A 24,486-nucleotide genomic window follows, 5' to 3' on the forward strand; every position below is an offset into this window, starting at 1 on the left:
TTCTTTAGAAGGGTTTCCATCTGCTTCCAGCACAGCGAGCCTTCCGTGCCAGAGGCCAGGAGAGCAGGCAGCCCGCTCCCGGCAGAAAGGCTCCTTTCGCCCGTGCCCGCTGCGGCACCCACGCGAGCCGTGCCCGGGGCCCTCGCCAGCCGCTCCAGCTCCAGGAGGCGCCGGCTCCCAGAGCTCTCTCCGGAGCCAGAGGGGTTGGGGACCTGCAGCGGCATCCCACTTGCATCCTCACCGTCCAGGGAGCCCAGCGGCAGAACAGATTTCTCCTGGTGGCAAAGAGCACACAAGGCTTCAGGGAAACCTCAGTCCCTCGGGAAGGGCCTTGGGAAGGAAAGCCTGGAGAGGGGACGCAGCAGGACCCAGGACCCACCTGGCCCTCACTGGCTTTCACAGCACAGAGCCATCGCTCCACTCCCTCCTGCTGCCCCGCAACCACCTGCCCGCTCCCCCACGGCACTGCAGCACGTCTCGGCCGCGCCAGCTCCCGCAGGATGGGTCTCCAGCCGCCCAGCGTGGCCTGCCCAAGCCCCAGCTCCCAGCCCGCGCCCTGCGGCCGACACTCCGGAGGACCGGAGCCTAACGAGTCCTGCTGCCGCATCGGCCGCCACATGTTAGGTGAAACCCAGCCACCGCGCCCCGCTCACCCAGCCCATCTCCCCTGGCTGCAGAGGCAAGGACGTGCCCTCCCCGGCTCCTGGGGGCTCTGACCACGTCTGCCCTGACCCCGCCTGCCCTCTGGGCTCTAAACCTGCCCCGTTTTCTAAAGTTTCTTCCTGATTTTCCCAAGGAGAGGTCTCTGCTGAACACAGCCTACCCTGTCCTCTCTCCGTCTGGCTGAATGCAGCGACAGAAGGGATGGGGGGAACGGCGGCGGGCTCTGCCGTGACCACCCCGCCTGGCTCCGAGCCTGGCGTCACCAGCAGAATTTGGAGTCTTTTGATCATGGCTGGGTCTACAGGACACCAGGGCTGCCGGCGACAGACGGGGTACGCCTGTCTCAAAGGGGGAGCAGGATCTTCGCGCAGGAGTTAGCAGGGCTCACTGAAAGAGCTTTAAACTGGATTTGAAGGGGAAAAGGGATAAAACCAGGCTCGCTAGAGATAAGCCTGGGGGCACCACCCCAATGTTTGAGGGACGGTGTGCTAGCGAGGTCCTTCCATCCGCTCCACGATGCACGGAGTACACGGGAGCGCACGTGAAATGTCCCTGTACCAACGTGCGCGGCACCTGAGCCGTCTCGGCGCGGGCAGGGGACCACGATCTACGCAGCAGCAAAGGCGCGAGGCTGTTGAAGCGTTAGAAAGCACGGAAGCACCTGAGAACAGTCACATAGGAATCAGGGCTTCTCCCCTAGAAAAAGGCAGGAGGGTCAAGAGCCCAACCGAAGCGCGTCTACACCAACGTGCACAGCACGGGCAACGAGCAGGCGGAGCTGGAAGCTGTTGTGCAGCTGGAGAGCTACGATATAGCTGCCATCACGGAAACGTGGCGGGCTGCTCACGCCACCGGAGGGCTGCGATGGACGGCTACGAACTCCTCAGAAGGGACTGGCAAGGACGGAGAGGCGGCGGGGTAGCCCTGTGCGTCAGGGAGTGTTCGGCTGTCTCGAGCTCGACGACCCAGCTGGCGGCCGGTCACAAGCGGGGTTCCCTGGGGCTCAGGACTGGGGACAGTCCTCTCTAATATCTTTATCGATGATCTGGACGAGGGGATGGAGGGCACCCTCAGTCAGTTTGCAGACACCCAGCTGGGCGGGAGCGTTGATCTGCTGGAGGGCAGGACGGCTCTGCAGAGGGACCCGGCCAGGCTGGGCCGATGGGCCCAGGCATTTCACCCTACATCTTGCTAACCGTCTGCAGAGGGCTGGGGAGCAGCCTGGCATTTACTGACAACACGAGGAACAGCCTTTGGGAAGACTGAGGAGGAGAAAAGTCTGTGCTGCTTGTAGCACCTCCAGAAGCTCGGTCTCCAAAGCAAAGTGGGTGGAGAAATTTGGTGGTAAGCCATGACTAAAACAGAGGTCTGATGTAGGCTCTCTGCTCCACCCAGGTCAACAGAAAATTAAATACCCTTCCCACGTAAAAAAATTATTTACAGGCTGACTCTGCGATGCACGGACCACCAGTGGCACTGCCAGAATCACACTTGGCTCCTAGTGACACTGCCTTCATCTCAGCTTAACAGTTAAACCATTAGTAGAGAAAATAGCATGAAAAAGGACCAATTGCTTGGCTCAGAGAACTCCGAGCCATCTACATCTTCTTCTGTTTAAACATACCTCCGTTTTTAATCATAGAAATGTCTAAAAAAATGCCTTTTTCTCCCCTTTTGGTGGTTCTAGAAACCAGAAAATGCTTCTTTGTTGCTGCTCCAGGACAGTCTATGGCTGTTCCTACCAGTAAAAAGAAGGTACAGGATGAGAGATTTGGGCACACAAAACACATACAACATTGGCAAAACATATACTCAACACGCCGTGCTTAAAAATATCAGACATGAACTTTTTTCACAAAATATATTGAACAGCACTTGCCCATTAACAAATAACTGATCCAAGAAGCTACAGAACTCGAAGTTTCTTCCAGTGCTGCTCTGAACTTACAGTTTCACTTACATATTACACCACCCGAGTCCGTCATGCGTGCAAGATAATCATCGTGAACAGAGGTACGAGGCATCCCAGGTTGTCTTGGCGTACTTATCCTGCTGTTGTTTCCAGCGTTAAGTCAAAGCTCAAGTCATTTTCAAGCCATCAAAGCCACAAAACTTCCACCTTTTCTCTAGGCTGGCCCCAACCCCGCTCAGCTCCTGCCTGAACGTGTTCTGGAGGCGAGTCATGAGGACTTCCACTTCTGCGGTGCAAATCTGTGAAAAGAGGAGGAGAACGTCACTAAAGATGAAGATGCTTTTGGCTACGGAAGCCCTGTAACGGCTGGCAATATTCAAGCTCAAACACATTTAGTTGCTAAAGCACATCTAGGCTTTCCCTAGGCGTCCTGTCCAAACAGGCACGCTGACAATCTTGGGATGACGTGAGTTGTGCTACCGTCGCACTTCGGCGTGAGATGGCTGCAGAGATAACAAACTCCAGAAATAAGGATGCACCCTTCCCAGGGCCCTTCTGCTCCACCTAGTGCAGAAACTTCCAGTAGCCCCTTTCTACACTGTAGATCCCAAAGAGGACGTGCCAGAAGTCAGATGAATAATATGATGGCATTTCTTTAGCAGCTCCAAAGGAAAATAAAGGAGCTGTTTGCCTCATACACAAATTCAGAACTAGAACAAGAAGATAAATTATTAGATATGTCTTTGGAGTGAGCCTGGAAAACACAGGCCAGCGGGCCATGCTTTCTTAGAACGAGGAAAATTAAACAGTAAGTTATAAACAAAAGCAGCTGAAAAAGCTCCAAACCCAAGAGATGATTCCCATGCTAGGAAGCCTCCCGTTCCCGGGGCACTTTAGGGAAGACAACCGAAGAAGGGTCTAGAAGAGTAGCGAGATGTAATTTCCTTGAACCTTCAAAAGCCTTTGCACAGTCCCTCCCCGTTTACTCTGACAAGGAGCCCGAGGCCAGCGGTACACAGAAACACTGCGGGAAACAGCAGCTTCTCCTTGTGCTAAGGAAACGGCACAAGAGCTGCTCGTTATTGCCCTCCTCCACCCCTGCGCCCAGGACTCGATCCCTCCACTTAGCACAGACCCCTGCAGCAGGGACTGTGATTCAGGGCTCGTGCTTTTGCAGTATAGGGCCCTTGCACAGCACCCTCCTGAAAAGGACTTCACTGGCAGTACCAAAACAGAGACAGAAAAGGCCCAGCAAAGGGCTACAAGATCAGAAATATGGATAAACTTCGCTCAGAGACACAAAAACAGTATGACTGTTCAGTTTAGAGAGAATATACACAAACAGTGGCACAGCAGATGTTACAAGCTAATAAACAGTATGGAAGAGGCAGCTTGTTTGCTCTTTTCCTTAGAGGTCATAAGGATAAGGGAAACACAGGCAGTAAACTTAAACAGAATAAACAAAAATACATTTTAGATGGAGGTTTTGAAGATGGAATTCACTGCTGCAAAATACAGCTATCGTCAAAGGGTTTTCTTGAGTTACGAGCAGGATCACACTGAACATCTGCCGTAAGAACATCACCTTCAGCTCTGTCTTTAGGTTAACGTTAGGCTGTGTAAGGGCTAAGCCAGACGCTGGCTTGCTCTGAGCAACCTGACCTACTGCAAGAGGGCCCTGCCCGCGGCAGCGGGGTGGACTAGATGGTCTTTAAAGGTCCCTCCCAACCCAACCCCTTCTGTGACTCAGAGAGTTCACCCCTTCCCTTGACCTCTTCCAGCAAATTATCCCGTTAAAAGCCACCAGTTCTTAGGGTCCAGCCCCCGCACCGTTCCCAGGGAGGGAGCGAAGCTCTTTACCAGCCGCCCAGACCGAACGCACCCAGGGCACAAACATACCGCCCAGGCCGGCTCAGGGAACCGCACGTGCTGCTGCACCTACCTTGCTGTCCAGGCGCTGCAGGTAGGAACAGATGTACTCTATGCTTGCTCCAAACGGATGCACGTGAAGAAACGTCGAAATTATTCCTGGGGAAAGAACACCATAAGCGTCATTCTCAGGAGACAAGAGCCAGCCGACAACACCGGCTCTCTGTTACTACCGGCACAGCACAGAGGGATCCAATCAGGCATTTTTGGCTCTAAGTACAGCGAGGTTTGGCTCACAGACTGCAAAGGAAACAGCAGCTAACCAACGCTGCTGGTTAGCACTCACAACGGCCCTCACCGCTCTCGCTCCTTGCCGAGTACCGGTAACGTGCCCAATGATGACCCGCACCGAGGTTATCGCGCCTGTGGGGATGCAAGGCCCAAGGAGAGGGAAAGCAGAGCTCTCCTCCAGCGGTACCGTCAAAGGTCAAGGAGCAGGAAAAGACAGAGGTGAAACGGGGAGAGCAGCGGCGGCACGCGTGTCCCATCCCAACAGTTTTGCAGCACCCAGTTAAACAGAGCAATCCCAGTCTGCGCCCTGTCACAAAGAGACTCCTTTCCAGCTCCTGGCCAGGACTGTACATCAAAAACACTGACCTGCATTTCTGATAAATCATCTGCAGAAAAAGGCTGTGCCTTTGTTTTTCCCCAAAGTCCCTTCCCTCTCAATGCAGAAACCAGCCCATGATCTGGCAACAAACAGATCCACCTCGATAAGAATAAATGATTTATTATTGTTCTCAAACCTGATGTAGAGGGATGGCTAAGGAGAACTTGCCTGAGTGACAACAAACTAAAGAAAATGCCTTGTCCCATCGAGACAAGGACTTCTGCTCTTCCTTTTCAATGCTCCAGAAAATCCCCACCTACCCAGTGCTTTGGGCTGAAAAGTCACAGCGTGCCACATTAGGTTATTTTTCAATATTACTAGGAACAGGCAAGGGGAACGGAAATAAAAAGGGTAGCCGATACACCTGCGCTGTAAATCAGAGGTCACCAATCCCTTCGTGAGCATCGCTTGAAACTGCTGGCAATATTTCTCATCCCGTTGAGCCCGGCCTTCTCTCCCTGCCACCCCTCTCCACCCTTCCTCCTACTCCAGCTACAGCTTCTAAAGCCAGACGAGCTCGTCTGCTCGGGGTCCACGGTACACCACGCCTGACCTAACGGCGTGCCTTACTGCTGCGCGGGGCCACAAATGCCATCCGCACCGGGAGGTGCTGCAGTGCTCACGCTGGTTAAAGTCTTCGAGCCTGTGACACTGTTGAGGATCCTGCGAGGCTGATTAGGCTCTAACCGAATGAAGGCAGACCCTCCTCCGTACCTTACTGCCTTCAGTGATGCCTCCCAGAAGAGCAACTTGTGCTCCAGCACATGCGACCTGGCCTGTCACTGCACACGAGCCCCCTTTACACGCCTGTGGTTTTGACTGGAAGGTGCACAGCACGAGGTCCCCACATGAGCAATGCACAAGGCGAAACCCCGACCCCACCACAGCCCGAGGCTTTCCTCGGTGCCAGGACTCCCACCTCCATCGGCATAACCAAAGGAACAAGAGGTGGCCAGCGGGAGCTGCGAGGCCACTTGGAAGTTCAGGTCTCCGGCATCGTCACCAAGCCCATCAAAAGAACTTACCAACTAAGAGAACTTCTCGTTCAGATTTCACTGGACTATTGCTCAACGTCTTCTCAACCGGACAGTCCTTCTCCTGGCTGCACACACAAACTCTGGACGTACTGCTCTCCTGCAAAAAAAACGGAGGGCCCGTTCCACACAGCAGCAGCACAGCAGGCACTCTTACGCATCGGGCAGCAGCTCGGGCAGGCTCCGTGGTTTCGTTTGCTCGTTTCTGTGAGTCACTGCATTCATTGCATTGCTGTAGCTACTGCTTCTTTTGCAAAAATGCTTCCAACAAAGCACAGCTATGTTCGTGCTGCTCTGTCTGAATTACCAAGTCAGATTAAAAGCCCAGGAAGTTAAGCAAGACGCCACAACACACACTTGAACGGCCCTGTTCGCTGGTACAATACCTGCTCTCGAAGGGCTTTATTGTAAACAATAAAAGAAAAAAAACAACTAGAAAGAAAGCCTTGTGGTGACTAATCCAGACACAGATATTTACTTTTCAGATGCCGAAACTGAGGCAATACAATTAACCAAGTGCCCAATGCCTGCAAGGGGTTTAGGATCAGACTGTCCTTGACTTGAGTTTGCGGTAGAGAATTAAAACAGAATTTTGCATAATTTATTATCCCCTAAATAAACACAAGGCTGCCAGTGATGCAAAGACTTGGTGGGTGCACTAAAAGCAAGACTTTCTTTTATTCCTAAGTTTTATGCAGAATTCCAGCGGTCTGAGCGCTACAGGCAGCTATAACGGGAAACAGCCGCCGGGCACTAGTGAAACGGACTGGACTTGGGCCAATAACAAAGATAGAATTAAACGGTCCCTTGGGCTGGCTTAGCTTCTTACGCCAGCGCAATTCTCAACTACTCCGGCCTGAAACTGTCCAGTCCTGGCCTAAGCAGGCTGTAATTTGCTTCTGCAGGAGAAGGTAAAGGTCTGCACTGTGGAAACGGAGACAGCTTCAGGCTGACACAGGGGCTGCAGTTCAGCCGGTAGCGTTATACTGGAAACGCAGTGCCTGCTTCCCCGTGGAGACCCAACAGATCTTTTTGAAGGCTAGTTGAAATAACAGTGCAACAAATTATCCTGCACACCAAAACCCATTTCTACACCGCAGTGCTGCAAATACCTACTGTTCTTCCAGCCAGAAGCTGCCAGCAACGGCTAACTTGGTTTTAATTTGTACATAGAGACAATCTGTATGTACCACGCTTATACACTTCACAACAAACCAAGCTTTAAGAAATTGCTCGTTTTACAGCGAGGTGCATTACTTCCCTCAGTAAGATATTCTGACTAAAGTAGCAGAAAAGAAACTCTTAGACTTACATTCCCTTGACAGTCGATTGCATCTCTCTCCTTGTCCTCTTCATCTGCCATGGTTTGCTACAGAGAGGTGAAGAGAAGGAAAGGTTACCGACGACAGTCTGTTATTTCTGTTCTTTGGTATCACTGAAGCTCCTGCACTGAAGATCACTGGGGTATGAAGCCATTTTTAATTACAGAAAGACATTCGTTATCTTCCCAGCTCATGGCACAAAAAGGTGGGGCTAAAGATTGGAAATCGGAGGCAAGACCGAGGACGTGGCTCTGTGGTCCTCAGTGAGAAGTGCTGCCCCATGTTCCTTGGCTGTCCCGTGTAACCCTGACTGCGCCACAGAGGAGAGGACCAAGCAAGTTTAGATTCATGCATGGGTCCACAATCAAAAGACAGAGTGGATCACACCTGAGAAGCAGCAGTATGTGTTTCTGTTTAGAATAAACCCAGCAAGCACAAGAATATTCTAACACTGACAAAAACTTTCAATTCAATAGTGTTTTATGGAGGTCAAATCAAAACACATCCCTAGAATGCAAATCTAAAAGTCAACGTTTGATAATTGAGAACCTTTTTTCTTATCTTTTAAAGCTCAGGTTGCAGAAAAACACATTTCAGCTGCAATACCACCATATACTACAAAACGTTAATCTTTTATTTATAACAGTCGCTTATGTAGATTGTCCCACTGGTACATGAAGCAATGAGCAAGTTCATTACTGATAGACATCCCCCGATCTGGCAGGTGATTTGTTCTAGCCTTCCAAAGCCAACTGCTCCTAAGCCAGGGCTCGGCATCTTCTACGCTGTCCTTCACCGCGCTCGTGACGGACCACGACACCCAAGGACTGCATTTACTACTGAGGATGAGGAAGCACTGGGATGGCACATACCTGCTCCTTCAGGTTTTCCAATAATGTTTCTATTTTTAGTTTGTCTTCTCTCACTTTTTCTAGCTCAGCTTCTCTCTTTTTGTATTCGTCTTGTACTTTCAAAAGATGCTGGAAGAGAAAAGAGAAACTCAGTTCTTAACCTGCCTTTCACCTCCTACTATTTAAAGAATATAAAATGAATAAGGGCTTTTCCATGAAGACCAGACAGATCATATTCAGAACAATTCAAAGGTTACAACACAGAGAAATCTTTTCTACAATGTACCTTAGAAACGTCTTTGCCTACTAGCATACAAAAAAAGCATGACTTTGTAAACATGGGGCAGCAATTCCTTGAGGAATAAACCTTCACTGTCCCTGGAATACAGCATGTGTTGTGCTGGGCCTGACCCGCGTTAAAGCCCACGCGTCCTCTCCCCCGGTCTGGTTCACGCTACGGCCGTGCAAACAGTCAGTGCATGGGAAACAGCAGCGCAGAAACAAGTGACCTGGGGAAGTCACCTTAAAGTCTTCCTAGATCTCTAGCCCCCCGTTAATACGGAGATGTCTTCCAATTTAAGAAAATACTCTGAAACAGCTACGGGCGAGGAGATGGGCGCTGCTATTTGCACAATTCCACGCTGCAGGAAAACGCGACGACTGCTCCGCAGCCCGGGCATCAGCCCAGCAGCGCAGGGTGCCTGCGGCCACCCCGCAGCAGGCGGTGCGCTCCCCGGGCCGGCAGAGCCCGGGAGGCAGCCGGGCGCTGCACCGCAGCCTCGGGGGCGCGCGGGATGAAATCCTCAAGGCCAACCCGGCGTCTATCAAGGAGAACCAAGCTGTGGTTGTGGACATAACAGTCTGCTTTCAGAAAAAAAATCTGTACTCTTGAATGTGTCCATAGGGAAAAGACGAGTACAAAAACCTAACTAAACCAACCAACACAGGCGACAGAGGAAAAGCGTGATCGATGTCCCATTAGAGCCAGAAGAAAACAGTGCTCAGCAGACTGCTAACAGCACCGGGCCTCCCAGAAGCAGGCAAGATCAAGTCACCAGGAGGAGAAAAGCTTAAACGCTAATATGGCAAAGGCACTAGCCTAGCAGCTTTCCTAAGTCAAACCAGGAGAAAGAGAGAGAGAGAGAGACACACACACCAGGAAAAAAAAAAAAATATATATATATTTCAGCAAATGCTTTCTACCATGCTTAAAACACCCCTAATCAGTTGTTTAATATTTTTCTCCCTCAACTAGAAGGGAAAAAAAAAAAGAAAAAGAAAAAAGATTCATAATCCTATTCATTACGGTTACAAACAAACAGCATTGTTTTTCATCAAGGCAGCTCCTCCAGAGTATTTTCCCAGCACCATTCATCCTGGCAGCGGTGTAAAGAGAAACTTGGCCTACCTGACACCTGCAAAAAGGGAAACCAGTTATGCCCTGCAATTCCCGCCCTTTCCTCCCGTGCTGGAGGCTGACAGTGACGACGGAAGGCTTTTCCTGCCAGCTCCCACATCACAAACACCAGTGCCACCAGTTCACACGTCAGGTTCATCCAGAGAATGACCACAGCCTTCACGGCATTGCTGCAGGGTCTTATTTTAAACAAAGTGCTTACCTGAACTGTGATATGCTCTATATGCTTGGTTATCAGTCTGGCTTAATATCCCAAGGGCTACTGTTAAGGTTTACGAGGACCCAAACCGCTTGATATTCAGCCCAGGGAAATCCCAAAGAACAAGACATGCCCTACGGATTTCCATGAGAATGAAGGCCCAGGGAAGTTCAGAAAAGGTGTCAAAGCAAGCTTGGGATTTCCCACTTTCCTGCTCCTGCTGGGAACCAGGACCTCACACGGTTACGGAGGGGGCAAGCACAGGCTCGGTACTTCAGAAGTCACAGTGTGGCCAAGCAAAGAGCACGTAAGGAATCCATAAGCTATGGATTGTCTCCATGTGACTTATCAGCTCCTGATCTTGTCCCTGCCCATTGCAGGGGGGATGGACTAGATGACCTTTAACAGTCCCTTCCATCCCAAAGCACTCCATGGTTATCAGTTCATACACAATCCCTGTTTTCCCTGTTTGGTTGTTTGGGGGTTTTTGGCAAGACTGGAAGTGACAGAAAGTTGCTCCCATTTGCCAGTTCTGATCCCACTGAAAAACAAAACGCCCTTGCTTGTGTTTCTGCCCCACACCACAGCTCCTTTGCCTTGGTAGCAAGGCCACAGCTATAGAAGAGACCAGGCCCACCTTCTGCATCCCCTGCAGAGCCTGCTGGAGAAGCTTCATCTGCTGCTCCTTGGTTGTGTCTTCGTCCCTGCTCGCTTTGCCCTGCTCCTGCTTTAGCAGCTCCACCTCGTTCCGGTAGGCGTCCAGCTGCCAGCGCAGACTGTCGTTTTCTTCTTTCAGGGCTTCCACCTGCGATACCAGCGCTGGAGAACAAGGCAGGCAGGGATCAAAAGGCAAAGAACTGGGGGCAAGAAGCCCTTGGGTGCTCCCCCCCACCGCCCAGTTACAAATCCAGAGTACCAAAATGAATTTGTCCCAACCGCTGTTTGTGACGTCTCTTTAGAAAACAAGCTCCTCTGGACAAGAGCACCTCTCGGTGATGAATGCGGTCTTTAAGTTGGAAGAAAAAACAAAAAGCAGCAAAAGGACTTATTGGGGTGAAATGACCACGCCGGCAAGGAAGCAGGTTTCCTAACCAGCAAAGCTGACAGACTCTGGGCCAGGCTCCACTGGCACCTTCAGCCAGAAGAATGTCTCCAAGTCATGGGATGAAACACCGGCATCAGTCTGGTGTCCACGCAGGGCTTGATAAATTCAGGAATGGAATTATACAACATTATGGCTGCAAAGACAGCTTTCAAAACACACCCATGACGTGGAGGGCACAGCCTGCCTTGCTGTTAACCTCTGGCACTTGGGCCGTGGCCGGAGCGCGCGGAGGTAGGTTTGCCTGGGACGCGCGCGCTGTACTGGGAGGACAGGGAAGACAGACGGGACGTGCTGCGTGGGAAGAGGGGGGGTTCGGGTGGGTTTCATCGAATGGCCCCCACTCGTTCTCCCGGGCAGTGAATGGGTGTTGGACCCCGCTCTGCGCAGCTGCACACTTCAGAGAGAAGGACGGCGGGCAACATTCAGTAAATCAAAAACTGCTTTCCTCATATCAGAAAATCAAGGTGGAAATGAATTAACTCCCTAAAATGGATCTGGACAAAAAAAAAAGGCAGTTTCCAGCCCCTGCTCTTTATGAATGCAAAGAGCTGACAGATTTTGCCTGGTCACTTGGCCGTCGGGGCTACTCTTTGCCCCCATGCACCATCTGGCCACACAGCGCAGGGCCAGGCAAGGAGATTCTCTAAGCTTCGACTACAGCTGAGAGAGACGCACGCAGGCAGGCCTGTGCCGGCACTGCCGAGGTCAGCAACAACGAGGGGGAGGCGGGACCCTCGTTGGGCAAGAAAAGCCTTCAACTTACAGCCTATAAACAGTCTCCCTAGCATAGCCCACGGCGGTGGGAAACGTACCCAAACGCCACCGAAACACTCCTGCAGTCAACAAGATTTGTGCCTATTTGCCAGTGAAATGCTCGGGAACAGCAGAAGTTTCCGAGACAGCGCAGGTGTCTCAGCAAGGCACCTTCTGAGAGAGCGGAGGTGCCTGAATAAGCAGGTGTCCTCCTGCTTATTTCAGCGAAGGAAGCCCAGAAGGAAGAAAAGACTAGATGTTTTTAGCAGAAATGTTTGGAGAGATGGGCCTTTCACAGTTTTCCGAGGCAGAAGACAGTTTAGGGACAAACTACATTGCTTAGGAGAAACGCGAGGGACAGAGCGGCTCTGCAGGCGACCTCACACCAGGCACCGGGAGGAGAACAGCTCCCGAGAACTGCGGGCGATTGCTCTGCCCGTGACAGTTCTGGGGTACAGAACAGTCGGAATGGGGCTCCCGAGAGAAACCACTGCAAAGGCAAGTACTTCGTTTATGAGCTGTAAAAAGTGATTTTACCTGATTCTTCTGTTTCTTTCATCTCTGATGGATCTTCTATTTCTTCATCAGACATTTCCATCTCCTCCTCTCTTCGAATACCCATTAGTTCATCATTATGAATGTTACGAATTTCCTAAGGTTCAGAAAGTAGAGGGGTTTTTTAAATACAGATTACAAGGAACAGATTGTTCGGATAAAAAGATGCTGAAATCTAAGTCTGCAAAATGCAAATCCATGACAGAAGAAAAGGGAAATGATAAAAAAAAATTGGCACAGACTATGAGATCAAGGAAAATATCTAGCACAAGTCAATCGGTCAGTGATACTGGTATTACCAGTTCTTCCATCTCCCTCCTGCTCTTTGCCCCAGGGCAGGCACCTACCCTTGCCCACTGTAGTTTCTCGGTGAACCCTCTCCCCGCATCTGCCCTGCGTGACACCCACCGCCTCTCCTACATTCAGCGCTGCCCAACCTCGTAACCTCCGCCGGGTCGCTACCTCACGTCGTCTTGCTTCCAGCACACATCCAGATCGGTAACTCCTTGCCACCACCAACTGCTACCCGGGCTTCCCCTGCCCCGCGCACCCGAGGGCTGTGCCGCTCTTACCCGTCCCTGACGCCATCCCGCCGGGCTCCCGCCCCGCGCCCTCCTGCTCGGCGCCTGGGACGGACGCCCCCACTCCGAGTGAGCGAGCAGTACTTTGGTTCAGCCATCACCGACAAGTACGCCTGACCGAAGCCAGCCCTGCCGTGCAAACCGCGAGAAATGGCGCTAGGCCGTATCTTCTCAGGAGCTAACAGCACCAGCCTGAGCTGGGACCAGACCAAACCAGAGCGAGCTCTGCACAGACACGCATCAGCCCGTTTGCAAGGCAAGGAAACGCCTGGCTCAGCCTCCCCATCCCCTCTGCAGCGCAGGACAAGCGACGTTCAGACAGCAGTCAGTTATTCAAGGAGATGGAGATGTCAAGAATACTTACTAGAGGCTAGCACAGGCGGCCAAGTGTCCCTACCCGATGTCAATTTACCACAGCTTCACTTGGATTATGCACCCCAGAAACAGCCACAGGAGAAAAGAGAGAAGATTTGCTTATGAAATAAAATTAATGTCCAGCTCTTTGAAAGTTTTAGGCCATTAGAGTAAAATCTACAAAAACTCTGCTTGCCAGCACCGAGCACACGTCCACCAAGAGCAGCCAACAGGGCAAACGACCTTGGATGAACGGACACCTCGGGAACGGCAGCAGGGAAAGGGCAAGAACAAGGCAGATCCGAGCGCGACGGGCAGCGCTGGCTACGCTTCCAAAGCAACTGCTGCCTGCCCTAGAGACCACCCGTAAAACGGCAGCTGGGCTGAAGATCAGGGGGAAATCCTCCCATCGTCTTGAACTGACTCTGCTCAGCAGCTGAAAGCCTGAAGCGGCCCCGAAGCCCCTCGCGCGCAGCGGGGCCGGGCTGCACTGCGGGCTGTGCCGTGGTGCACCGGCGCCCCGAGCGCGCCCGAGGGCAGCCCTGCGGGAGAGGGGAAAGCATCGGAGAAGCCAAATAACTTGAGCTCGGCCCTTCCTGAGCAAGGGAATACGCTGGCTGGCAGCTACCACAGCGTGGCGGTTCACCAGCTCTCGAGCTTCCACGGCTTCTTAAGGAGCTGCCTGCAGCTACAGGACCTGCCGGCACTACCTGGGAAAACCACCTTAAGTCACCATTGATAAAAATAAAACCCTGGCCTAGCCTGACGACTGCCCAACACATACCCATTCCCTGAGCTGCCCGCCAGGCTTCTCTCCGATGCGGTGATCCACGGGATTAAATTCTGCCAAAGCTGTACCAAGAAGATGCATCTTGTGGGTCCACCTTCCTTCAAGAGGAGGCCCTAAGCTGGGGGAGACCAGCAGGCTGAGCCCAGCAGCAAGTACTCCTGGAAGAGGCCTCACCAGTGCTCTCACAGCCTCTTCCCACCGGGAGAACTTACCTTGGAACAAAAGACAGCTCCCAACGGAGAGAGCGCTCCCACCCCAGGCATAGTAAGCAACCTCAGTAAGCAGGGAAGAACAGGAGCACTAGGGCTCAAAGTAGAGGCATCATCTGAATCAGGCTCCCCGCCTGGCTTATCGGGTATAAAACAAAACCTTAGCTCCTCCTTTAGCTACTACGAAAGGTTTGACTCGGTGGGATTTGGAAAGAAAGTCCCAGAAGTGCAGTCTCATGGGGAGATCACAGCTGGAAACTTCCCAGGAAAACACAGTCATTTGGAGTTTTCCAACGTTGTGGAGGATCGATCATCTGCTTTTTACCAGGAGGCCGCTGGCTGGGTATTATCCAACCCTACAGACCTTTCTCAGGTCACAGCTATGGGGGAAGGTGGCCTGCATATACCCAGCCTAAGGGTGATCACGGATCACCAGCTTGTCAACTTTTGATGTTAAATAACCTTAAAGGTGAAAGACGACTTCTGGCTTTGCTGGGATAGACTTGTTTTCCAAGTTTGTAATGAGGAACTCGATACCCGAGAAAAACACAGAGCCACGTGAAGATTTACGCCAGAGGGAAGGGATGCCAAGCAGAGGGACCTGACAGGCTGGGGGAGCGGGCCCACCTGAACCTCACGGGGTTCAACAAGGCCAAGTGCAAGGTCCTGCACCTGGGTCGGGGCAATCCCCGGTATCCGTACAGGCTGGGGGATGAAGGGATTGAGAGCAGCCCTGCAGAGAAGGACTTGGGGGTGCTGGTGGGTGAAAAGCTGGACGTGAGCCGGCAACGTGCGCTCGCAGCCCAGCCGTCTCCTGGGTGCATCCCCCGCGGCGTGGGCAGCGGGGCGAGGGGGGGGATTCTGCCCCTCTGCTCCCTCTGGGGAGACCCCCCGGAGCCCCGCGTCCAGCTCGGGGGTCCCAGCACAAGGAGGACATGGAGCTGTTGCAGCGGGGCCAGAGGAGGCCACGGAAATGGTCTGGGGGCTGGAACCCCTCTGCTAGGAAGAAAGGCTGAGAGAGACGGGGTTGTTCAGCCCGGAGAGAAGGCGGCTGCGGGGAGACTTTATTGCAGCCTTTCAATCTATAACGTGCAGAGAGGGTATCATTAAATTTGTACTCCCCGCGATGGCCTTTCAATCTATAAAGGGGACTTACAAGAAAGATGGAGAGAGACTTTTTACCAAGGCCTGTAGCAACAGCTTTAAACTAAACAAGGGCAGGTTTAGACTGGACATAAGGAAGAAATGCTTTACGATGAGGGTGGTGAGGCGCTGGAGCAGGTTGCCCAGAGAAGCTGTGGATGCCCCATCCCTGGAAGTGTTCAAGGTCAGGTTGGATGGAGCTTTGGGCAACTGCATCTACTGAAAGGTGTCCCTGCCCACGGCAGGGGGGTTGGACTGGGTGGTCTCTGAAGGTCCCTTCCGACCCAAACCCTTCTGTGGTTCTAGGCACAAGCAGTCTGGAAGACAAATCTTGTAAGAAGCCATATGAGACTTCCTAACAGAACCAAACAGAAAACTTTATCATGTTTCTGCTTTGCAGACAAAGTTCAATGTTCTTTATTACTATATTATGAAGGTTAAGAAAGCAAAGCCCATATAGCTTTTATATGTGACCTCTTTCTCTATGGAAACAAGAATGATAGATGTACAATCTCTTTCCAGAAAAGCAATTTCTCCCGTCTATAAATCACGTTCTTATCTCAAATCTGTCATTTATGCCTTTGCAGATGAGATCTATGGAGAGAGACTTGATCAGCTAGTTGATGCACCTTTTTCTGTTGGTTAATGTCACACATACATTGGAATATCAATGCGTCACCATTTCATGAAAGATTAACATTGACACACACTAGAAAATAAGGATAACGTACATCACAAACAACTTGCACTAACACCCAAGAGCGCTGGATTAATTACTGTTTCACCAAAAGCAACCCTGTGAGATCCCTCCTACATGAAAGCATATAGTGAGCTGCTGCTTTCATTTCCATGCCCTGGCTGAGACAATCCCACGTCTTTCACAAACTAACACCCCTCAGAGACTAACACGTTTCTCTTTAGACGCTCATTATTACAGGCTCAGTTAAAAACCGATGGTATTTTAACAGAGTTAAAGACTAACGACCCAGACTAATTAACACTGTCATTTTCCAACACAAAGGTATTACTGGAAATGGAATATTTTAAAATATTTGCGTGCCATTTCTTCTTCCCTGTTCCGAGTGCTGTCAGGAGAGAAGCGATGGTGGAATTCATTTCTTCCAGACACATCAGAATACCACGCATGGCACTGATGTGCCGCACAGGCGACTTTAGTATAGCCTTGCCTCCAAATCCGTAACAGAAGTCGGTGTACGCGCCTGACGGACTGGCACACTGCGGGGATTTGGGTAGAATATCTGTGCTCGCCGGCTTGGGGCTCTACTCGCGAGACAGACACCTGCATATTGCAGAAGAGAGATTTGAGAAGCAGTAGCTGAACAGGATTTCAGCATCGTACTGAAACAGTAGCTGAACAAGACGCTGTGGCTGAAAGCTACTCTTGCTCGCTCTTTGCTACTCTATGGCTTGCATACGAGTCCTCTTTCCTAGGAATAAACAAGCACTTCAGAATACCCTTGCCTTTTACCACTGCCTTCACCTGGGTGGGTGTCACCAAGCATCTCCAGACTTTGAGCTCTACCTCATCTACACAGACACAGGCACGCTCCGGCAGGATGGCTGAACGCTAGAAATACTGAGTGCAATCCACAACTGGGAACCAAAAAACTCATCTTCCAGAGAATTACTGGGCAACACCAGGCAAGCACTTCTTCACGCAGTGCCTCCCCTCTCCCCATCTCAAGAGGGCACATTCACTACTGGCTGCACAGGGCTCTGGAAAGCCACACGACGAGGTCCAGCAGCCAGCAACCTTTGCTTTCCAAGCAAGGGAACCGAAACAAAGAAAAATGAACATCCAAAGCTATCGGGCAGAGTAGGATTTCTCGCCCAAAGCTGACTAATCAGTCGTGCGTGCAGACAAGACCCTCTCGGCTGGTTACACATCTGTCACGGGAACACTTGGACAACGGTGCCCAACGCCCAACTCCTTTCCAGTCCCTCAGCCACGGCTGCCATCTTACGCATCCAGACTGATATTCCCAGCATGGCTTTGCTGAATGCTGGCAACCCACTGGGCTGGAAACCTTCTTAAGGTTATGCCGAGATGAGAAAGTATCTGCTTTGCCTTATTTTTGACACATAAATGACAAGATCAGCTCCAAACTGCTAGCCTTTCTGCAGTGAATAAAGAGTATTTCCAAACACAGCAGTGTCTCCCTGGATTAGGATAAAAGGCAGGGATTTTTCACAGCAGTTCTTTTCTGCACTTCAGATCTGGGTCCTGCTACTTCAAAGAAGTCTTTATTGCCAGCAGTAAAAACTGATTCGAGCTCCACCCCACTTTAAAAGCTTGATGAGCAAGAAAAATACGATTTCTTGCTCTTTCCTTCAAAACTATTCATACCCCAGGGTGACAATACTTCTGTTACCACTGCGAGCATTAACCTTTCTAGGGAAGGGACACAGAAGGGAGACCGCAGGGGAGACAAGCTCTGGCCAGGAAAGCCACCACGGGGCCCTCCCGCCACTCTTGGTGGCCCTCCACGTTCCCAGGAGCACAGCTATCTCCTCCCGTCTTCCTCGGGCCGGACAAACATCAAGATGGGCTCCACCACCAGATGCGGCCAAGCAATGCGACATCCCTACTAGAGAGGTGACAGAAGGCAGCACGTATTTCATCACAGACTCCAGGACAAACATCTCCCAAAACCACCACTTTCCCAAGAGACAGCCTCTCTTTACCTTAGCTTTGTTTTTCTGACACTGTGCCTGAATCCAGTAAGATTTGATAAGACCAAATAAGGGACTGAGAACTATTCTTCCCCTTGCAGCAAGAGCAGTTTGAGTGACATGCCTTCTTCTATCACCCCCATCCTCATCACCACCTTTAAATCCCGTATTTTGCTAGCAATGTCGCTGCAGAGGATAAATACACAAAGATGAGAACATTCTCCCTCAAGTTTTCCAGACTGCTTCCACCTCTCAAGCCTGTCAATAAAAATGTGATAAAACAGATCTCTGATGATGCTTAGGGTTTGTTGGGTGTTCTGTTTTTTGGTTTGTTTGGTTTGGGTTTTGGTGGTTTGTTTTTTTGGTTTGGTGTTTGTTTTTTTTTTTTTTGACATCTCTCTAGAAATCCCTCTTGCTTTAACATTAAAAACAGCAGAAAAGAGATCAATAATTATTATTATTGCGCACAACTTCAATCAGCATACAGATTCAATGTATTGCGACTAGTAACACAAATACCAAGAGAAAAACGTATTACCTGTAACACAAGGGACGACTGAGTAATTCCCATCTCACACTGTGAATTAAGGTGTTGTTATCCACGCGAGCATTGTGCAAACTTAACATCAATTTCCTGACAAGCAAGAGACTGTGCTGGAGGATCTAACACAATAAAAAATTACCAACCTCTGCTTGTTTGCACCACACGCTGATGTTCTTACGCTGAGCTTTCGTGAAATGGTCCCAAGCCTTTTGTTTGGAGGCAGAATGGTACACGGCCACTATCTGCTCGACTGTAGTATCAAATCAGCAGTCAAATCAGGCCAGAATATCATCCAGAGAGGGCGAACAAGAGGAGTAAAGGAGTAAAAAAGTGGAATCAGGCAGGTGGTTTGGCTAACCTTTTCTTATAACACTGTACTGTGCTGAAGCTATGCTCAGGGAAGGGACTCTGTGCCTGGAAAGAAAAGTGTGGACTTCCCCAGGCCAGTGTCAAGCACTCAGAGTAACGAGCAACTGGGAAAACGGCATCTGCTCTCAACTGGAAAAAAGGCAGGCACACATCGCGCTGAAAAATATTTAAATACGCTGCGCAATGCTGTCTATGAGTGTAACAAGTACGCCCGGCTAGCGCTCGCTCTCTAAGTGGGAGGATTAAGTACGACTGCGAAAGCCGGCACTTTGGATGTTCTTCTGCCCGGTGGGTGCCGTCCCGAAGAACAGTGCCACAGCCTGCGCACAACCGCATCCCGCCCGTGCATACGACAGAACAGGGATTCTGGCGTCAGCCATCAACTTTTTTGGTTCCTGAGATTTTTTTCCCTTCTATTTCTCTAGAAAATTTGCAGAGGTTTTGGGAAATACAAAGTGCCCCTCCTTGGAGGAGAGCTCACCCAACAGCAGGAAGCACATCTACCTGCTTTTATGTTTTATGCTTCTGATGTTGTAGTAGGCGTAATTCTCAGAAAATAAAATCAGCTCTCTGCTACTTAGATTAACCTAAGAGTGGCTGAGATAGCAGTGGGTGTTTATAGACCGGAGTTGCATGCTACCGTCTATTACTACTTACTCTGCAGTGCTTACTGTATTTCCCTCTGGACCGTGTGCCCATATTTTTTACCATGAACAGAATTTGAAAAAAAATAAAAAAAAAAAAATCAAGTAGCAAACAAGCAACAGCCAAAATTATTAGATATAAAACCACAAGTTAAGAATGTTCACAACCTAGCCAAGGGGCTCACGGAGACAGGACAATTGCGGAGAAGGTACTCTGAAAGGTACTCTTAAAAAAAAAAAGTAAAAAACCATATTCAGACTTATTAAGGAAAGGATGCGTAAGAGGCAATGAATGGTTTGAGGAACTGTTATAAATCACATCTTGGAACTAATACAGCCCATGCCTCTTCCTTGATTTCATGGTTTATAAAGCACTGAGGTTCGAACTGCTGTTCTGCAACAGGTTTTCAGTTGTGACTGAGAACGGGGTGCTGGGAACACTCTGCTGCATCCTACCTTTGGCGAATAAATCCTGTACACTTCGCTGCGGCACCAGATTACCAGGAACTTACCTTGTCTGTGCACAGAAGCGGAGTTGAAAAAGATGACAGAACTACTAACAGACTATAATTAAAAGAGGAAAAAAAATAAGAATTCATTCTCTCCTCCCCCCAGATGTGGACTCTTACTCCAATAAAAAGCACCACAAGAAACTTTTGCCAAGTTAACGATAGATGCTTATAAATTAACTGTAGCTGCACAGAAGCGATTGCTACTTCTTTTCCTGGAGCCCTTTTAGTGTGGCCTCTCCGGGCTCTAGAAATTAAACGTCTTCCCTACGACAACAGACAACCAACATTCAGCACGGAAACACTACTCACACTGAACCAGAATCCCTGAGAGAGCAAGTTTGAATTTCTCTTTAGCTTCTTCCATCTCTTTCTCATGAGCTGCTTTCTCGTTCACTAGTCTGCGAATGTGGCTGTTGGCCGACTGGATCATGGAGTAGAAGTTGTTGGCGGTCCTCCTGTTCACTTCTCCACGCTCTATCCAGGTCAGCAAGGTCTGGATGGCTTCCAAGAACTTTGTGTCGTCTGCAGCAAGAAAGGACACCTTTACACCACAGAAGTGCAGGGTCACCTGCAATGCTTTTAGATCCTTTCCCCGGCACTACAAAACCGCTCTCTTTCAAGGGTCAACATACTTCAGGCAGCTAAGCGCAGTTCTTGAAAGCACGGCATTATCTGAACACAAGGCGATACAAAGGAAGGCAAGTCTAACACCAAGTTGCTGGAGCAAACCGTCTACTGAGGTGCAACAAGAAGAGGACCAGCTGCTAGAAACCTACTGCAAAACTTCATATGCCTATTCAGATGTACTCTTTCGTGAAAGAAAATACCCTCCAGCTCCAAAATAATCAGGCTACACATGGGTCTTAGGCTTCAGAGAAGGTCTTGGGACTTACACTAGTCCTTTTAATATGAACAAAAATGGTTAGGAAGAAACTGTTGTACTTGAGTATGGGTTCGTTTTTACAAAAAGACAAACGATTCTGAAAAAGAGAGGGCTAGGAGAGCTGCCGCGTGCAGGCTGAGGGCTCAGTAAGGTCTAGATGGCACCATCACTGCAGTTCAGCAAGATGGCCACTGCAGAACACAAATCTCTGTCCCAGCATCTGCACAGAAGGGTGGCCGTGGCCCGCACAACCACTCACCTTTCAGTTTCTCAGCGACAACGCTGCACTCGTGGTCGGAGTAATGGACGACGGGAGGTGGGGAGGGCGGGCGGAAGCGCTCCTCTTCCAGCCTCCGGCGATGGCGCTCCTCTCTCGCCAGCATCCGCTGCTTACACTCCCACTCGTACAGATCATCCCGAGCCTGAGCAAAATCCACGTGCAGGCGCCCAGTATCCTTCTTGTCCGTGCTGGAGCCCAGCCTGATGCGATAGCCTGGCGGCGATGAGAACAGCGGTCAGACAGGACAGGTGCCCTACCTCCGACTCCGACCACCCACCAGTGCCCATCTCTCCCTCCTACAGAGCCAGAAAGCCCCTGAACAGGAGAGTTTACTGGAGAGTTTAGTGCACAGAGAGAGATGCTGGAGAAGGAAACATTGTCGGGGGCTTGCTGCTGTCTGCCTGTGTTCTGTACGTGCTGGGCAAGGTCTTACATGGGCCGCTCCTCCTCTACATGCCAGCAGGTACTGGGTCTCAAACAGCAACTGCAACTGTGCACAACCTCTTGGGCCGTGGGACGAAGCCCAGTTGTTCACATGGGGAAGGCAGAACTGCCTTGGATCCACACTTTTGCAAACTTCAGAAGTTGGGGATGGGAAGGGGAGAATGAGGGGTGAGAGACGGCAAAGAGCAGCAGATGGATGGCGGTAATCTTTGGAGCAGCCCCCATCATCCAGCGGGAACGGGAATAAGGTCGGCAAACGTGCACGTCCACTGCGCGTGAACCCTTCTCAGCAGCACGGTTTGCAGGACTCCCTTTCTGCAGTTTCACATCAAACATGCTCCTCTGATTAGGAAAAGCACAGGTGGGATGTATGGAAGACAATCAGAACTAGAGAGAGGCGTTGTACAAAGAACAAACCCAGAAACAACGCTTGCGTGTGGAGGACGCCGATGACTGCGCACACGATCACGGCTTTGGGCGCAGGAACTACAAGAATACCTGCAGCTAAAGAGGCTGGTTTGGCTGTGCAGCAGGGGCAACCGCAGAGACACTGCTCTTACTAATGGGGCACTGCAAGTCTAACTCAATTCAAGGGTCTCTGGAATGAGATGCAATGCTTACCATCAGTCAAAACAGACGACAGAAAAGTTTCCATTATTTTAAACAGCAAAGAGCATTTCCCTCACTTATCTCGACAAGCTCATCCCTCTGGAGAGAGTACGGGCTTTGGAGGCACTACACTGTTAATATACTGAAAGAATGAATTTGGAAGGGATTTTAGCATGGAAATAGAAAGTATTACTGTATTCTTCTAGAATGGTAAAGAGTCGGGTGGAGAGCCCAGGCTGCTCAGGGCAGACGTAGCCAGCACAGCAAATGCGGGCTTGGCTGGACGCGCGCGCTCGGCCAGCCGCACAGGGTCTGCGAACGCCGACCGTCCTCCATGAAACAAACCTCTTCAAACCCTACGGACGCAGAACAGGCGCTCCCTAGGCAAAAGGAGCCCCGGTGCTTCAGCTCTGATGACTAACAGGGAAAAATATCGATGAAAGTCAAGCACAATATCCATTTAACAAGCAATTGAGAGCAACTGCAAATTTTTATAGGACCCTCAAGCATTATCTACAGAATCAACTGGACATTTATCCAGGTAAGATGGGGATGGACTCTGATCGTACCTCATCCCGATATTTTGTAGAGGTTTGCAGTACCCGAGGTAACAAAGCATTGCTATCTGTCCTGTCAGGAGCTGTTTCCATGTATTTAAGCGTAAATGCAATGGCAGCAGAAAAAGAGGCAAAGTGACACAGTATTAGACAAACCTTCCAATCGCAACAAAGCCGATCACTGGAACTGTAAAGAAGCCATTACATCTCTGGCCCAGAACTTTAAGCTGCCATCTGAGACAGAAATACACCTACCAGAAAGATAGAGTGCCTTGTCCACCATGAACTCCTCGGCAAAGCGGATGTGGCAGAAATTCTTCTTGCTCTTTCGAATGGCTATGACTTCCCCGCACTGTTCAAACACCTCCATAATGATCTGCTCCGTTCCGTTTTCCGGCAGTCCTCCAACAAACACCGTCTTACACCCTGGGGGCCTCTCTCTTGTTGCTGGAGGGGGAAGATCTGAAGAGAGCAAGAGGGAGAAAGCAGACCAGGTTAGTCTGGGGTTTGCCAGCGCACGTTCCTTTCCTCTGCCCATCTCTCCCGAGAGGCGACCGTACCTTCCCGGCTTCCTTCAAACGGACGCCTAGCTACGCTGCCTTCCGCTCTGCCACGCAGCAGATCCCGAGCACCGCGGCGGTGCCGTGCGAGAACAAGCACGTTTACCAGCCTGTTTCCCAACAAAGGATCTCGGGAGCCTGAAGCCCTCCACGCACGCTCCTGGCACAAGCAAAGGCTCACTCAGCTCCTGTCGCAGCACACGGGCAGCGCCAGGACCTCAAACCTCGGCCATGGGAGGTGCTATACAAGCACAGCTTAAAGGACTGTCCTAACATAAAGAATACGGATAAAACATATACGGAGGATCGCAAAGGGCAAAAAGCTATCCAGCAGGCTGTAAAGGGTACAGAAGCACTAACGTTAAGGGAATGTCAGGAACCAAATTTAGACTAAAAAGATATTACAGAAGGAAGAGATGAAAGAAACAGGTATAGCCAAGAGGTGTAGAAGGAATTAATGCTTTTTTCCACCTGTACGGCTAAAATGAGCCACAGAACATAAAAGCGGGCTGAAAGCGAAGTCTCGCTTGCCAGGAGCAGGTTGCTGAGCCTGCTCACGTCCCCACCTGTAACACTGCAGCACACAAGAGACCGCGTGCGGCTGCTGCGGCTTGCGGAAGGTTTCTCCTCTCCAGCCCTGAGCTCGTTTCCATGCTCAGGTGCCCACCTGGCAAGCGCAGCGAGACCCTCCCAGCTCCACACGCGAAGGATTACCCATTACCTGGTGTTTCTTAATATATGGAAAATCCTAAATGAACTTCAGAGCCGAGATCGATCGCCCTTGGTTAAGTTCACAGAATTACACTACTTACATATTTATTTAACAAAACAGTTGTATTACATTCTTTTAATTCTTTGGCATATTTCCAGCAAAGTTCTTCCAAAAGCAATTCTTAGGATTATTTTCTTTTTGTTCAGAAATGGCTTCTTTTGGTTCCCACATCGAGCCTGACCACTGACTTG

At 50.4% G+C, this 24,486-nt stretch overlaps 1 protein-coding gene across 14 annotated transcripts in view; it reads right to left on the reverse strand.

Annotated features, from left to right (window-relative positions):
* The window catches only part of ENOX2 (ecto-NOX disulfide-thiol exchanger 2), a 52,870-nt gene continuing 28,384 nt past the window's right edge, over positions 1 to 24,486 (reverse strand). For 11 of the 14 annotated variants that reach the window (XM_082323629.1, XM_082323630.1, XM_082323634.1 and 8 more), the window contains 11 exons: positions 23,219 to 23,425; positions 21,333 to 21,566; positions 20,500 to 20,712; positions 18,809 to 18,915; positions 12,333 to 12,447; positions 10,575 to 10,756; positions 8,343 to 8,450; positions 7,461 to 7,517; positions 6,140 to 6,248; positions 4,518 to 4,603; positions 5 to 2,874 (listed from right to left, as the gene is read on the reverse strand). In XM_082323629.1, the coding sequence (XP_082179755.1) occupies positions 2,743 to 2,874; positions 4,518 to 4,603; positions 6,140 to 6,248; positions 7,461 to 7,517; positions 8,343 to 8,450; positions 10,575 to 10,756; positions 12,333 to 12,447; positions 18,809 to 18,915; positions 20,500 to 20,712; positions 21,333 to 21,566; positions 23,219 to 23,425 (1,550 nt within the window). In that variant the 3' untranslated portion in view covers positions 5 to 2,742. Of the gene's footprint in view, positions 2,875 to 4,517; positions 4,604 to 6,139; positions 6,249 to 7,460; positions 7,518 to 8,342; positions 8,451 to 10,574; positions 10,757 to 12,332; positions 12,448 to 18,808; positions 18,916 to 20,499; positions 20,713 to 21,332; positions 21,567 to 23,218; positions 23,426 to 23,523; positions 23,793 to 24,486 lie in introns of all 14 variants that reach the window. The other 3 variants (XM_082323639.1, XM_082323638.1, XR_014229421.1) reach the window with 2 other exon arrangements.

This window comes from Platalea leucorodia (assembly GCF_965183815.1).
Source record: "Platalea leucorodia genome assembly, chromosome: 10".
Lineage (NCBI taxonomy): Eukaryota > Metazoa > Chordata > Aves > Pelecaniformes > Threskiornithidae > Platalea > Platalea leucorodia.